A 15,774-nucleotide genomic window follows, 5' to 3' on the forward strand; every position below is an offset into this window, starting at 1 on the left:
GAATATTGGCATTGAAATGTGTTCAGGTCAAGACCCTTATCAAACATGTGAAGCGTGGGGCAGATTGGACATTGTATACCTGAGTTAAAGCCACTTCCTGTTTCATGGCGAAAACGCAGAAATTTGGCAGCCCGCCACGGACACACCCTCCAACGAAAAGTCAAGATCTCTGCAATTTAGCGTCGCAAAGGCCTTTAGATAAGACCGACCAAATATGACGATGATCGGATTAAATCTGTAGGAGGAGTTTCTTGCAGTATGAAGCCTGGAAATGACCAAATTTGCACAAAAATCAAGGCAAAAATTCAAAATGGCTGACTTCCTGTGGAGTTTAGAGCTTCGCTCCAAGAGACTTTTTTGTAGGTCTTGGGGTGATAGATGATCCTACCAAATTTCGTATCTGTACATTTTTCGTAGCGGGGGGGCTGTTCGCTTGAAATTTTGCAGGTGGCGCTATCGAGCCATTTCTACACGCCCACTTCTGGCGCCTATGCCACATGTAAATTTTCGCCACTTCTGACATGTGTGCAACGTTTTATGACTTTTTGGGCTTGTTTAGCCTGTCAAAAATGCGATTCATTTACCGATACTTTGCAAGGCCGCCACGGACACGCCCTTTAATGAAAAGTCAAGGTCGTTGCTTTTTATCATCACACAAGGTCTTGAGATTACACTGGTGAAATATGATGTTGATATGGTTAAATATCTAAGAGCAGAAAATCACAGCGTAAAACATGGTATTTCCTGCTGCCTCTAGGTGGCGCTATGAGTGTTAATGAATTATGCCATGTTGATGTGTTCAGGCCTGGACCCTTATCAAACGTGTGAAGTCAGGGGCAGATCGGACATTGTATGCCTGAGTTATAACAACTTCCTGTTTCATGGCGAAACATCACACTTTGCCAGGCCGCCACGGACACGCCCTTCAACGAAAAGTCAAGATCTTCGCAATTTATCAAGGAAAAGGGCTTAACATCAGTCAGACCAAATATAATGATGATTTGATTAAATCTCTAAGAGCAGTAAATCAGAGCATAAAACATGGTATTTCCTCCTACCTCTAGGTGGCGCTATGAGTGAAGTTGAATATTGGCATTGAAATGTGTTCAGGCCAAGACCCTTATCAAACGTATGAAGCGTGGGGCAGATTGGACATTGTATGCCTGAGTTAGAGCCACTTCCTGTTTCATGGCGAAAATGCCGAAATTTGTCAGGCCGCCACGGACACACCCTCTGACGAAAAGTCAAGATCTCCGCAATTTAACATCGCAAAGGCCTTTAGATGAGATTGACCAAATATGACGATGATCGGATTAAATCTGTAGGAGGAGTTCGTTAAAGTATGAAGGCTGGAAATGACCAAATTTGCACAAAAATCAAGGCAAAAATTCAAAATGGCCGACTTCCTGTTGGGTTTAGAGCTTCGCTCCAAGAGACTTTTTTGTAGGTCTTGGGGTGATAGATGATCCTACCAAATTTCGTATCTGTACGTTTTTCGTAGCGGGGGGGCTGTTCTCTTGAAATTTTGCAGGTGGCGCTATCGAGCCATTTCTACACGCCCACTTCTGGCGCCTATGCCACATGTAAATTTTCGCCACTCCTGACATGTGTGCAAAATTTCATGAGTTTTCGAGCATGTTTCGCCCCTCAAAAATGCGATTCACTTTGGAGAAGAAGAAGAATAAATAATAATAATAATAAACGGAGCAAAAACAATAGGGTCCTCACACCCTGGTGTGCTCGGGCCCTAATAATAATAATAATAATAATTAAAGCTGCAAGCAGCGATGGAAGGGCCCTCGCACGGATGTGCACCGCCACCCTATGGCATTAGTTAAGCAGTGAACCAGGGGGATATGAATTAAAGTGGGTAAATATAGGTTGATATTCAAAGGACAAAAAATGTGCCACACCACCTGTGTGCAGCAGGTGGCGCTATAACTGTACCTGATTATTGTTATATTGACGTGTTCAGGCCGGGACCCTTATCAAACGTGTGAAGTCTGGAGCAGATTGGATAATGTATGCCTGAATTACAATAGCTTCCTGTTTCATGTCAAAACATCACACTTTGCCAGGCCGCCACGGACACGCCCTTCAACGAAAAGTCAAGATCTTCGCAATTTATCACGGCAAAGGGCTTATCATCAGTCTGACCAAATATGATGATGATTTGATTAAATCTCTAAGCGCAGTAAATCACAGCGTAAAACATGGCATTTCCTGCTACCTCTAGGTGGCGCTATGACTGAAGCTGAATATTGGCATTAAAATGTGTTCAGGTCGAGACTCTTATCAAACATGTGAAGCGTGGGGCAGATTGGACATTGTATGCCTGAGTTATAACAACTTCCTGTTTCATCGCGAAAATGCCTAACTTTGTCAGGCCGCCACGGACACACCCTCCAACGAAAAGTCAAGATCTCCGCAATTTAACATCACAAAGGCCTTTAGATGAGATTGACCAAATATGATGATGATCGGATTAAATCTCTAGGAGGAGTTCGTTAAAGTACGACGCTTGGAAATGTAAAAAAATGACAGAGAAAATTAAAAATGGCTGACTTCCTGTGGGGTTTAGAGCTTAGTTCCAAGAGACTTTTTTGTAGGTCTTGGGGGGATAGATGATCCTACCAAAATTCGTATCTGTACGTTTTTCGTAGCGGGGGGGCTGTTCTCTTGAAATTTTGCAGGTGGCGCTATCGAGCCATTTCTACACGCCCACTTCTGACGCCTATACCACATGTAAATTTTCACCACTTCTGACGCGTGTGTAAAATTCATGAGTTTTTGAGCATGTTTAGGCCTTCAAAAATGCGATTCATTTCGGAAAATAATAATAATAATAATAATAAACGAAGCAAAAACAATAGGGCTTTGCACCCACGGTGCAGGCCATTCTGGCCTGCTCCTCGGTGCTCGGGCCCTAATAATAATAAACGAAGCAAAAACAATAGGGCTTTGCACCCACGGTGCAGGCCATTCTGGCCTGCTCCTCGGTGCTCGGGCCCTAATTAAAGCTGCAAGCAGCGATGGAAGGGCCCTCGCACACATGTGCACCGCCACCCTATGGCATTAGTAAAGCAGTGAACCAGGGGGATATGAATTAAAGTGGGTAAATATAGGTGGCTATTCAAAGAAAATTTGATGTGCCACACCAACTGTGTGCAGCAGGTGGCGCTATGACGGTACCTGATTATTGTTATATTGACCTGTTCAGGCCGGGACCTTTATCAAACGTGTGAAGTCTGGAGCAGATCAAACAATGTATGCCTGAATTACAACAGCTTCCTGTTTCATGGCGAAACATCACATTTTGCCAGGCCGCCACGGACACGCCCTTCAACGAAAAGTCAAGATCTTCGCAATTTATCACTGCAAAGGACTTAGCATTAGTCTGACCAAATATGATGATGATTTGATTAAATCTCTAAGAGCAGTAAATCACAGTGTAAAACATGGCATTTCCTGCTACCTCTAGGTGGCGCTATGACTGAAGTTGAATATTGGCATTAAAATGTGTTCAGCTCAAGACTCTTATCAAACATGTGAAGCGTGGGGCAGATTGGACATTGTATGCCTTAGTTATAACAACTTCCTGTTTCATGGCGAAAATGCTGAACTTTGTCAGGCCGCCACGGACACACCCTCCAACGAAAAGTCAAAAGCTCTGCAATTTAACATCGCAAAGGCCTTTAGATGAGATTGACCAAATATGATGACGATCTGATAAAATCTCTAGGAGGAGTTCGTTAAAGTACGAAGGCTGGAAATGACGAAATTTGCACAGAAATCACAGTGAAAAATCAAAATGGCCGACTTCCTGTGGGGTTTAGAGCTTCGCTCCAAGAGACTTTTTTGTAGGTCTTGGGGTGTTACATGATCCTACCAAATTTCGTATCGGTACGTTTTTCGTAGTGGGGGGGGGCTGTTCTTTTGAAATTTTGCAGGTGGCGCTGTTGAGCCAATTCTACATGCCCACTTCTGGCGCCTATGCCAAATGTAAATTTTCGCCACTTCTGACGTGTTTGCAAAATTTCATGAGTTTTCGAGTATGTTTAGGCCCTAAAAATTGCGATTCACTTTGGAGAAGAAACGGAATAATAATAATAATAATAATTAAAGCTGCAAGCAGCGATGGAAGGGCCCTCGCACGCATGTGCACCGCTACCCTATGCTATTAGTAAAGCAGTTAACCAGGGGGATCTTAATTATAGTGGGCAAATATAGGTGGATATTCAAAGGGAAACTGATGTGCCACACCGCCTGTGTGCAGCAGGTGGCGCTGTGACTGTAACTGATTGTTGTTATATTAATGTGTTCAGGCCGGGACCCTTATCAAAAGTGTGAAGTATAGGGCAGATCGGATAATGTATGCCTGAATTGCAACAGATTCCTGTTTCATGGCGAAACATCACTCTTTGCCAGGCCGTCACGGACACGCCCTTCAACGAAAAGTCAAGATCTTCGTAATTTTTCATCGCAAAGGGCTTAAGATCTGTCTCACCTGATATGATAATGATTTGATTAAATCTCTGAGAACAGTAAATCACAGTGTAAAACAAGGCATTTCCTGCTACCTTTAGGTGACGTTAGGACTGAAGCTGAATATTGGCATTGAAATGTGTTCAGGCCAAGACCCTTATCAAACATGTGAAGCGTGGGGCAGATTGGACATTGTATGCCTTAGTTATAAAAACGTCCTGTTTCATGGCGAAAACGCTGATATTTGGCAGGTCGCCACGGACACACCCTCCAACGAAAAGTCAAAAGCTCCGCAATTTAACATCGCAAAGGCCTTTAGATGAGATTGACCAAATATGATGACGATCTATTAAAATCTCTAGGAGGAGTTCGTTAAAGTACAAAGCCTGGAAATGACAAAATTTGCACATAAATTACAGCAAAAATTCAAAATGGACGACTTCCTGTGGGGTTTAGAGCTTCGCTCCAAGAGACTTTTTGGTAGGTCTTGGGGTGATAGATGACCCTACCAAATTTCGTATCTGTAGGTTTTTCGTAGTGGGGGGGCTGTTCTCTTGAAATTTTGCAGGTGGCGCTATTGAGCCATTTCTACACGCCCACTTCTGGCGCCTATGCCACGTGTAAATTTTTGCCACTTCTGACGTGTGTGCAATGTTTTATGACTTTTTGAGCTTGTTTAGCCTGTCAAAAATGCGATTCATTTAGCGATACTTTGCGAGGCTGCAACGCACACGCCCTTTAATGAAAAGTCAAGGCCGTTGCTCTTTATCATCACACAAGGTCTTGAGATTACACTGGTGAAATATGATGTTGATATGTTTAAATCTCTAAGAGCAGTAAGACATAGCATAAAACATGGTATTTCCTGCTGCCTCTAGGTGGCGCTATGAGTGTTACTGAATTATGCCATGTTGATGTGTTCAGGCCTGGACCCTTATCAAACGTGTGAAGTCAGGGGCAGATCGGACAACGTATGCCTGAATTACATCAGCTTCCTGTTTCATGGCGAAACATCAAACTTTCCCAGGCCGCCAAGGACACGCCCTCCAACGAAAAGTCAAAAGCTCCGCAATTTAGCATCGCAAAGGCCTTTAGATGATACTGACCAAATATGATGATGATCAGAGTAAATCTCTAGGAGGAGTTCGTTAAAGTACGACGCTTGGAAATGTCCAAAAATGACAGAGAAAATTCAAAATGGCCGACTTCCTGTGGGGTTTAGAGGTTCGCTCCAAGAGACTTTTTTGTAGGTCTTGGAGTGATAGATGATCCTACCAAATTTCGTATCTGTACGTTTTTCGTAGTGGGGGGGCTGTTCTCTTGAAATTTTGCAGGTGGCGCTATCGAGCCATTTTTACACGCCCACTTCTGATGCCTATACTACATGTAAATTTTCGCCACTTCTGACGCGTGTGCAAATTTTCATGAGTTTTCGGGTATGTTTAGGCCCTCAAAAATGCGATCCATTTCGGAGAAGAAGAAGAAGAAGAAGAAGAAGAAGAAGAAGAAGAAGAAGAAGAAGAAAAATAATAATAATTAAAGCTGCAAGCAGCGATGGAAGGGCCCTCGCACGCATGTGCACCGCTACCCTATGGCAGTGGTTCTCAAACTGGGGGCCGGGGCCCCCAGGGGGGCCGCGAGATGGTGCCAGGGGGGCCCCAGTTTTATGACATTTTATAAAATAAATTAATTTATCATGAATTCTGTGCAATTAAACCTAAAAAAAATAAGACTACTAACCAACAACACTACTTCATATCATTTAATATGTGTTGTTTAATTAAAAGTTGAGTTTTAAAACTTTTTTCTTGTCATAAATTTTCTTTGTGGGGGCCGCGAAGGAATGCGCCATACACAAGGGGGGCCGCACGCTAAAAAAGTTTGAGAACCACTGCCCTATGGCATTAGTAAAGCAGTAAACCAGGGGGGTATGATTTAAAGTGGATAAATACAGGTGGATATTCAAAGTGAAACTGATGTGCCACACCGCCTGTGTGCAGCAGGTGGCGCTATGGCGGTACCTGATTATTGTTATATTGACGTGTTCAGGCCGGGACCCTTATCAAACGTGTGAAGTCGCGGGCAGATTGGATAATGTATGCCTGAATTACAACAGCTTCCTGTTTCATGGCGAAATATCACACTTTGCCAGGCTGCCACGGACACGCCCTTCAACGAAAAGTCAAGATCTTCGCAATTTATCACCGCAAAGGGCTTAACATCAGTCTGACCAAATATGATGATGATTTGATTAAATCTCTAAGAGCAGTAAATCACAGAGTAAAACATGGCATTTCCTGCTACCTCTAGGTGGCGCTATGACTGATGTTGAATATTGGCATTAAAATGTGTTCAGGCAAAGACTCTTATCAAACATGTGAAGTGTGGGGCAGATTGGACATTGTATGCCTGAGTTATAACAACTTCCTGTTTCATGGCGAAAATGCCGAACTTTGGCAGGCCGCCACGGACACACCCTCCAGCGAAAAGTCAAGATCTCCGCAATTTAGCATCGCAAAGGCCTTTAGATGAGACTGACCAAATATGATGATTCAATTCAATTCAATTCAATTCAATTTTATTTATATAGCGCTTTTCACAATACTCAATTGTTTCAAAGCAGCTTTACATTAATAGAAGCAGTAAAAGCACAGAAAAATGACAGATAGCACAACATAATACACAATAGCATAAGCTGTCAAATTTGCTGAGGCTATGACTCGACATTATGAACGAGCGTATTACTAATGTAACGTCTAGGAGAAGAAGCTAAATTAAGCCCAAGCAGGCTACCTCCCCGGGGTAAAAAACCCCCTAGGAGAAAAAAAAAAAAAAAAAAAAAAAAAAAAAAAAAAAAAACACGGATTAAATCTCTAGGAGGAGTTCGTTAAAGTCCGACGCTTGGAAATGTCAAAAAATGACAGAAAAAATTCAAAATGGCCGACTTCCTGTGGGGTTTAGAGCTTCGCTCCAAGAGACTTTTTTGTAGGTCTTGGGGTGCTAGATGATCCTACCAAATTTCGTATCTGTACGTTTTTCGTAGTGGGGGGGCTGTTCTCTTGAAATTTTGCAGGTGGCGCTATCGAGCCATTTCTACACGCTGACTTCTGACGCCTATACTACATGTAAATTTTCGCCACTTCTGACGCGTGTGCAAATTTTCATGAGTTTTCGGGTATGTTTAGGCCTTCAAAAATGCGATTCATTTCGGAATATAATAATAATAATAATAATTAAAGCTGCAAGCAGCGATGGAAGGGCCCTCGCACGCATATGCACCGCTACCCTATTGCATCGGTAAAGCAGTGAACCAGGGGGATATGAATTAAAGTAGGTAAATATAGGTGGATATTCAAAGGGAAACTGATCTGCCACACCGCCTGTGTGCAGCAGGTGGCGCTATGACTGTACCTGATTATTGTTATATTGACGTGTTCAGGCCAGGACCCTTATCAAACGTGTGAAGTCAGGGGCAGATCGGATAATGTATGCCTGAATTACAACAGCTTCCTGTTTCATGGCGAAACATCACACTTTGCCAGGCTGCCACAGACACGCCCTTCAACGAAAAGTCAAGATCTTCGCAATTTATCACGGCAAAGGGCTTAACATCAGTCTGACCAAAAATGATGATCATTTGATTAAATCTCTAAGAGCAGTAAATCACAGCGTAAAACATGGCATTTCCTGCTACCTCTAGGTGGCGCTATGACTGAAGTTGAATATTGGCATTAAAATGTGTTCAGGTCAAGACCCTTATCAAACATGTGAAGTGTGGGGCAGATTGGACATTGTATGCCTGAGTTATAACAACTTCCTGTTTCATGGCGAAAATGCCGAAATTTGTCAGGCCGCCACGGACACACCCTCCGACGAAAAGTCAAGATCTCCGCAATTTAGCATCGCAAAGGCCTTTAGATGAGACTGACCAAATATGATAATGAACGGATTAACTCGCTAGGAGGAGTTCGTTAAAGTACAACGCTTGGAAATGTCAAAAAATGACAGAGAAAATTCAAAATGGCCGACTTCCTGTGGGGTTTAGAGCTTAGCTCCAAGAGACTTTTTTGTAGGTCTTGGGGTGCTAGATGATCCTACCAAATTTCGTATCTGTACGTTTTTCGTAGTGGGGGGGCTGTTCTCTTGAAATTTTGCAGGTGGCGCTATCGAGCCATTTTTACACGCCCACTTCTGACGCCTATACTACATGTAAATTTTCGCCACTTCTGCCACGTGTGCAAATTTTCATGAGTTTTCGGGTATGTTTAGGCCTTCAAAAATGCGATTCATTTCGGAAAATAATAATAATAAATATAGCTGCAAGCAGCGATGGCGGGCCCTCGCACGTATTTTTACCGCTACACGGTGCCTCCGAGAAAACGATGCACGGTGGGCAAGTGCATCAAGTGGTTAAATATTGGTGGACTATTTATGTTGTTACTGACCCAATTGGGGACTGTAGGTAAAAGAAACCCCACATTTTGGACAAACGGGGGCGCTAGTGAGCGACTTAAGAGGCACACCTATGTCTGACCTGTTTGTCAACACTTAACAGTTGACAACTCTGATGTGTGTGCCAAATTTGTAGTTAATCTAAGCATGCCAAGAGGCTTAAATATTTCTGAAATAATAGTAAACTTTGATGCGTTGCCATGGCAACAGCGTTCAAGATGTCAAAAATCCCTTCGCATTTTATCATCTCCAATGTCTCAGCATCATGTTGACCACGTTTGGTGTCAATCGCATGAATATCCTAGAAGGAGTATTTAAAAGTTCACTGCATGGAACTGAAGGGCTTAAATATGCTTTTAAAATGAAAGTAAAGTTTGACGCGTTGTCATGAGAACAACGTTCGAGATATCAAAAATCCATTCGCAATTTATCATCTACTATGTCTTGGCATCATGTTGACCACTTTTGGTGTCAATCGCATAAACATTCTAGGAGGAGTATTTAAAAGAACATCACATGGAACTGTCAAAAAAATCAACCTTTGTGACTGCAACACTTCCTGGCGCCTGGTGGTGGCGCTATACCCGAGACTCACAATTGGCACATCGATGCGATCGAAATCTTCAGACGAACAAACACCCCGCGTGTCATCACTATAAGACATTTTTTGCCTTAGATATTAGACACTTTCTGTTTCTCTGATTTCGCCATGACTTTGCCGCTTCGCCATTGCAACACCGTTCGAGATATCAAAAATCCCTTCGCAATTTAGCAAGTCCAATGTCTTGACATCATGATCACCACGTTTGGTGTCATTTGCTTGAATCCCCTAGGAGGAGTATTCAAAAGTTCACCGCATGCATTTTTTAAACAATCCAAAATGGCGGACTTCCTGTTGGGCGGAGCTAAAATGTTAGAGGGCGAAAGTTGTTCGGGTCGATGAGATCTATATGTGTACCAACTTTCGTAAATGTGCGTACATGTTTGCCCGATCTGCACACTACTGTTTGTTTTTGCATTACAGGGGGCGCTACAGAGCCCCCGTGCCACGCCCGTGTTCCAGCCTTTGTCTGTTCGCAATGACGGACGACTCTAACGTCTGTGCCAAATTTCAAGAGTTTTCGAGTATGTTAAGGCACCCAAAATGCCCAAAAGTGTTAAAAAAAATAAAAATAAAAATAAAAATAAAAAAAAAATAATAAATTCGAGCAAAAACAATAGGGCTTCGCACCTTTCGGTGCAGGCCATTCTGGCCTGCTCCTCGGTGCTCGGGCCCTAATAATAATAAACGAAGCAAAAACAATAGGGCTTTGCACCCACGGTGCAGGCCATTCTGGCCTGCTCCTCGGTGCTCGGGCCCTAATAATCCGAGCAAAAACAATAGGGCTTCGCACCTTTCGGTGCAGGCCATTCTGGCCTGCTCCTCGGTGCTCGGGCCCTAATAATAAACGAAGCAAAAACAATAGGGCTTTGCACCCACGGTGCAGGCCATTCTGGCCTGCTCCTCGGTGCTCGGGCCCTAATAATAAACGGAGCAAAAACAATAGGGTCCTCACACCCTGGTGTGCTCGGGCCCTAAATATATAACCTAAGAAAGACTAGTACTCAGTGCATAGACAGGTTTGTGTTGTTAAAATGAGTTTGGACTGTAGATGTCAGTATTCACTTCACTAATCTACTTCGCTTGCGTTTTCATCTCAAACATGTAAACATTTATTGAGAAGAGAAACCGAAACTACTGAAGAGTTTTTGAACGCGTGACTGTATTTGTGCAGTCAGTAAAATGGCGGAAGCGAATTTTTCAGTGATTCAGGATCAGTTCATCTGTTCAATCTGTCTGGATTTACTGAAGGATCCAGTGACCATTCCCTGTGGACACAGTTACTGTATGAGCTGTATTACAAACTGCTGGAATCAAGATGATCAGAAGAGAAACTACAGCTGCCCTCAATGCAGACAGACCTTCAATACAAGACCTGATTTAAATAAAAATGTGGTGTTTGCTCAGATGGTGGAGATGCTGAAGAAGACAAAACTACAAGCTGATCGATCTGCTCTCAGTTCTGCTGGACCTGAAGATGTGGAGTGTGACGTCTGTACTGAGAGAAAATACAAAGCTATCAAGTCCTGTCTGGTGTGTCTTGAATCTTACTGTCAAACTCACTTTGAACAACATGAAGCTTTTCACAGAGAAAAGAAACACAAAGTGATTGATGTGACAGGAAGACTTCAGGAGATGATCTGCTCTCAACATGACAAACTCATCGAGGTTTACTGTCGGACTGATCAGAGATGTATTTGTTTAATGTGTCTGATGGATGAACATAAAAATCACGACACTGTATCAGCTGCAGGAGAGAGAACTGAGAAACAGGTATGAACAAATGAACAAATATATGAAATATAAATATAAAGCAGAAGTGAAGCGACTGATTAGTGCCGCGTGGCCACATGAGGGCGCACAAGAGCAGAAGAAATGACAGCTTGACTGTAAAACAGAAATTAGTTTAGAAGATTACTCACTCAAACCTTACCTGACCAGTTGAGTTATCTGTTATGAATCTGTTGAACAGAGATTACTGGAGGACAAGCAGAGAAAACTCCATCAGAGAATCCAGGAGAAAGAGAAGAAGCTTCAGGATCTAAGAGAGTCTGTGAAGATTCACACGGTGAGTTTTGATGAATAGAGAAACATAAATACTGAAAGAAGTGTTTGAGATTGAGTTGAATGTTTCTCTCTGTGTGTGTTAACAGATCTCTGCACAGACAGCAGTGGACGACACCGAGAGGATCTTTACTCAACTGATCCGATCCATTGAGAGAAGACGATCTGAGGTGATACAACTGATCAGAGATCAGGAAAAGACTGCAGTGAGTCGAGCTGAAGATCTCTTGAAGAAACTGAAGCAGGAGATTGATGATCTGAGGAGGAGAAATGATGAGATGGAGAAACTTTCACAAACAAAAGATCACATCAGTTTCCTTCAGGTAACTCAACACTGTACACTACAACATACATTACAATAAATACATCTTGACTTTAATCTGATAGGATTGAGTTTTATTCATGTCAATAGAGTAAAGATCACTGTGTCTAAATCAGCACAAATCTGATTGTTGTGTATTGTAGGTTTGATGTTTTTGTGTTGTGTTCATGTAGAGTTTTCAGTCTCTCTCTTCATCTTCTGGATCTTCAGACAACATCACTGTCTCTTCTCTTCTCTCTTTTGATGATGTGATGAAATCTGTCACTAAACTGAAAGAAAAGATGGAGGATTTATGTAAAGAAGAGATTGAAAAGATATCTGAGAAAGGTAAAGAAACATCTCAAACTAAGACTGTGATTTACTCTCAGAAATGAGTCTTACAGTAACATCAAATATAACAGAAGAAATACAGAGCAGATTAAAATGATGATGATTTTATATGAGATTTAATCTGATGATGTCACCTAATTTTCTTTTGTTTCATTTTTAGAAATGATTCCCACCAATGAACCCAAGATCAGAGAGGAGTTCCTAAAGTGTAAGACACATTTTATTATTATTTTCTCATTTATTACATTGAGATCATATAATACACTATAACACATTATGTAAGGAATAATTGACGACATGCTGTTGAATTATTCAAAAATAATGTTATACTTTACACCCCTCGTGTGTGTGGTCAGCATCAATCTTGAGGTCCGTGTCAAAGTACATTACATTTATCAAACACTTTCATCTAAAGTGACTTATAAAAGTGATGAACACAACAAAGATCGATCCACATGAATGTCAGGACTCTCATTGGTCAGTGTAATGTTCACCGTCCTGATTTCATCTCACTTCACACGTACATCAATAAACCTTCATGATGACCCTGATGATGCTTCACTGCTTGTTCTTGTTTGCATCACTTTTGTCCGCTTCAAAGCACTTCATACCTGAAACACCACACAAGTCTTGATGTTTTGTGATCCAGTCGTCTATCATCACTATTTTCCTCTTGTGAGGACTTGGTATGGATGAACCCAATCGCAGACAGATGAATAAATTCTGACACTTTATTTAAACAAAACAAGAAAAACAAAACCCACGAGGGGGAAAACAACATAAACAGGAAAAATATACTAAGACTTGAAACACTAAACAAGAACAAGACTGGACTGGACTAAACACTAACTATACAATGGCAAACTTGACTACACTAAACAAAGTATTGGCAAGGCAAGGCAAGGCAAGGCAAGGCAAGGCAAGGCAAGGCAAGGCAAGGCAAGGCAAGGCAAGGCAAGGCAAGGCAAGGCAAGGCAAGGCAAGGCAAGGCAAGGCAAGGCAAGGCAAGGCAAGGCACTGGATACAAAACGAACGTGCACAGGACAGCAAACACAAGGGTATTAAATAAGGAAGCAAATCAAAGGGGAACAGGTGACATGAATCAAACAATAATGGGATAATTAATGAGGAAACAAGGGTGTGGGGTCAGGAGACGAGACAGAAAGCACATGGCTAAAATAAACAAGGCCAGTGCTTTCACACAAAACATGGGCCTGTCATGATCCTGCCTCATGACTAATACTAAAACAAGGACAAGAGAGCAGAATCATGACACCTCTTGTCAGAGTTGTTCAGATCTTTTCTTCTTCTAACAGATGAAACTGAAGAACTGACTGTTGACTTGTTGTCTAATATATCTGACTGTAATAATATAATCAATGTTATTCACTTCATCTCTTTAAATGATCAGTGTATAGATACTAACCTGACCTTTACACTCAAATGAACAAATAAATCATCATAGAAACATGCAAACAAATATTATAAACTAATGTACATTAAAATATGATGTTTTTATCTTCCTCAGATTTCAGGCTCTTCTCTCTGGATCCAAACACAGCATACAGATATATCTGTCTGTCTGAGAAGAACAGAGCGGCTACTTACACTAACACAGATCAGCGGTATCCTGATCATCCAGACAGATTTGATGGTTGGTCTCAGGTGTTGTGTAAAGAGAGTTTATGTGGACGCTGTTACTGGGAGATTGAATGGAGTGGTGATGATGTGTTTATATCATTGTCATATAAGAGCATCAGCAGGAAGGGAGAGGGTTATGAGTGTGCGTTTGGAGGTAATGATCAGTCCTGGAGTTTGTACTGTTCTCCCTCTGAATGTTCATTCTGGCACAATAAGATAAAGACAAATCTCCCAGTAGTGTCCAGTAAAATAGGAGTTTATGTGGAATACAGTTCAGGATCTCTGTCCTTCTACAGCGTCTCTGACACAATGACCCTCATCCACAGAGTCAACACCACATTCACTAAACCTCTCTATCCTGGGTTTGGGTTTAACTATTATGACTCAACAGTGAAACTATGTGATCTAACATTATAAATAATACATGGTTAATATACACAAGTGTCACCTAAACCAGTTTATATAATTTGACAAATCAAAAGATAAATTATAATTCATATTTGTTATACATTTCTTATATCTTTGAGATTTTTCTGTCTAGATTGTCTCTCTAACTTTAGTTTGTAGACTAAAACACATTAAAATCCAACATCTTAGCTTCATGAGATGATGTTTTGATTTATTTCATGATTTGAATAACAGGAAACAGTCCTGACTAGCTAGTTAGTTTCTCCAGTGATGCATTGTGCTATGATAGTTAAGCAGAGAGTAAAGTCATTGTACGGGAAAGTCGTTTAGTCCTTTGTTAATTTTGGGAGTTAATAATATTTAGATTTTTTTGAAGTATATATGAAGGTTTTATCTAAATGTGTTTTGAGTTGTTAAACAGATAGTATATATGGAGAGATGAACTGAAGGTTAATTTTGAAGTTAAATTCATTTGGAGATCATTTTACAAACCAACAATGAAGAATAAAGATTGATGATCTGAAATGGAGAAACCTTCATGGATCAGTTGCTGTAAATGCTTTTATTTCTACTTTAAACTCTACTGTAAGTCTTTCAGGTCCTTATTGTTTGAAACAAGAGATCATTTTTCATTGTTTTAATTACTGCAGTGGACTTAATCCTCTATATTTCATCTGTTAAGTGTCTGTCTTGGTATTTTTAATATAGTTATAACGTGTACTGTACTTAATTAACTGAATACTTAATATATTAGCCTGAGGGACAGTATAGTAGCCGCGTCCTTTCAACACCTGGCTGGGTCCTCATTTATAAAATGCTGCATAGAAAATGTCCTAAATTTGATCTTACAATCATTTCTTAAAAGTGTGCATGTGTGATTAATAAAATGAATGTACGCACAGAAAACGTGCATACACCTCACTATGTGAATGAGCAAATGAGCTTGAAATTGTGTGCAGCTGAACAGTTGCAGATTTTTACCTTAAGCCCTGTGCATAAATTGGGGGAGGCATTTTAATTCCTTAGGGGGGCTCCAGAGTTATAATCATCAAAATTAAAAGAAATAAACATTTGAAATATATCAGTCTGTGTGTAATGAATGAAAATAATATACAAGTTTCACTTTTTGAATGGAATTAGTGAAATAAATTGATGATATTGTAATTATATGACCAGCACCTGTAGATCATAAATCACCAGACACTTGAAAATCATTGTAGATCTAAATTAAATCCCTGAATTCATCGTAAGTGTTACAAAATCACCTGCAGGACAATCAGCAAAATGCACCTAAACTTAACTTCTGTGTAATGATGATAATGTAATGTTTTTAAATGTATATTTATTTATTAGGTTCTTCTTTGTTAATTGGTTTGAATTAAATGCAGTCAAAATAAAAGTTTTTCAATCTGTGATAAAGTTCAAATGTGTCTCGCTGCCTTTCATCTATTCTAATTAAATTCAGAAGTCA

The 15,774-nt window shown here is 40.9% G+C and overlaps 1 protein-coding gene across 2 annotated transcripts; it reads left to right on the forward strand.

Moving 5' to 3' along the window:
• The first annotated feature begins 10,532 nt into the window (after nucleotides 1-10,532).
• On the forward strand, nucleotides 10,533-15,487 carry LOC141349141 (tripartite motif-containing protein 16-like protein). 2 transcript variants are annotated; one of them, XM_073864386.1, is made up of 6 exons: nucleotides 10,533-11,311; nucleotides 11,511-11,606; nucleotides 11,692-11,925; nucleotides 12,098-12,251; nucleotides 12,415-12,462; nucleotides 13,783-15,487. In XM_073864386.1, the coding sequence occupies exons 1-6, from the start codon at nucleotides 10,721-10,723 to the stop codon at nucleotides 14,310-14,312; spliced, it is 1,653 nt and encodes a 550-aa protein (XP_073720487.1). In that variant the 5' UTR covers nucleotides 10,533-10,720; the 3' UTR covers nucleotides 14,313-15,487. The 2 variants fall into 2 exon arrangements, with proteins under 2 accessions (XP_073720487.1, XP_073720486.1); XM_073864385.1 differs by having other exon boundaries at nucleotides 12,098-12,250; nucleotides 12,402-12,462.
• The last annotated feature ends 287 nt before the right edge of the window (nucleotides 15,488-15,774 follow it).

Source organism: Misgurnus anguillicaudatus, unplaced genomic scaffold (genome assembly GCF_027580225.2).
Source record: "Misgurnus anguillicaudatus unplaced genomic scaffold, ASM2758022v2 HiC_scaffold_26, whole genome shotgun sequence".
In the NCBI taxonomy this organism is placed as follows: Eukaryota; Metazoa; Chordata; class Actinopteri; order Cypriniformes; family Cobitidae; genus Misgurnus; species Misgurnus anguillicaudatus.

Excerpts from the sequence above, each read along its gene's own strand:
- LOC141349141 (XM_073864385.1), top strand. The coding sequence starts at position 10,721 with ATGGCGGAAGCGAATTTTTCAGTGATTCAGGATCAGTTCATCTGTTCA. Across the intron at positions 11,312-11,510 it reads GAGAGAGAACTGAGAAACAG|AGATTACTGGAGGACAAGCA; the intron begins GTATGAACAAAT and ends TCTGTTGAACAG. Across the intron at positions 12,251-12,401 it reads TTGAAAAGATATCTGAGAAA|GTTTCATTTTTAGAAATGAT; the intron begins GGTAAAGAAACA and ends TAATTTTCTTTT.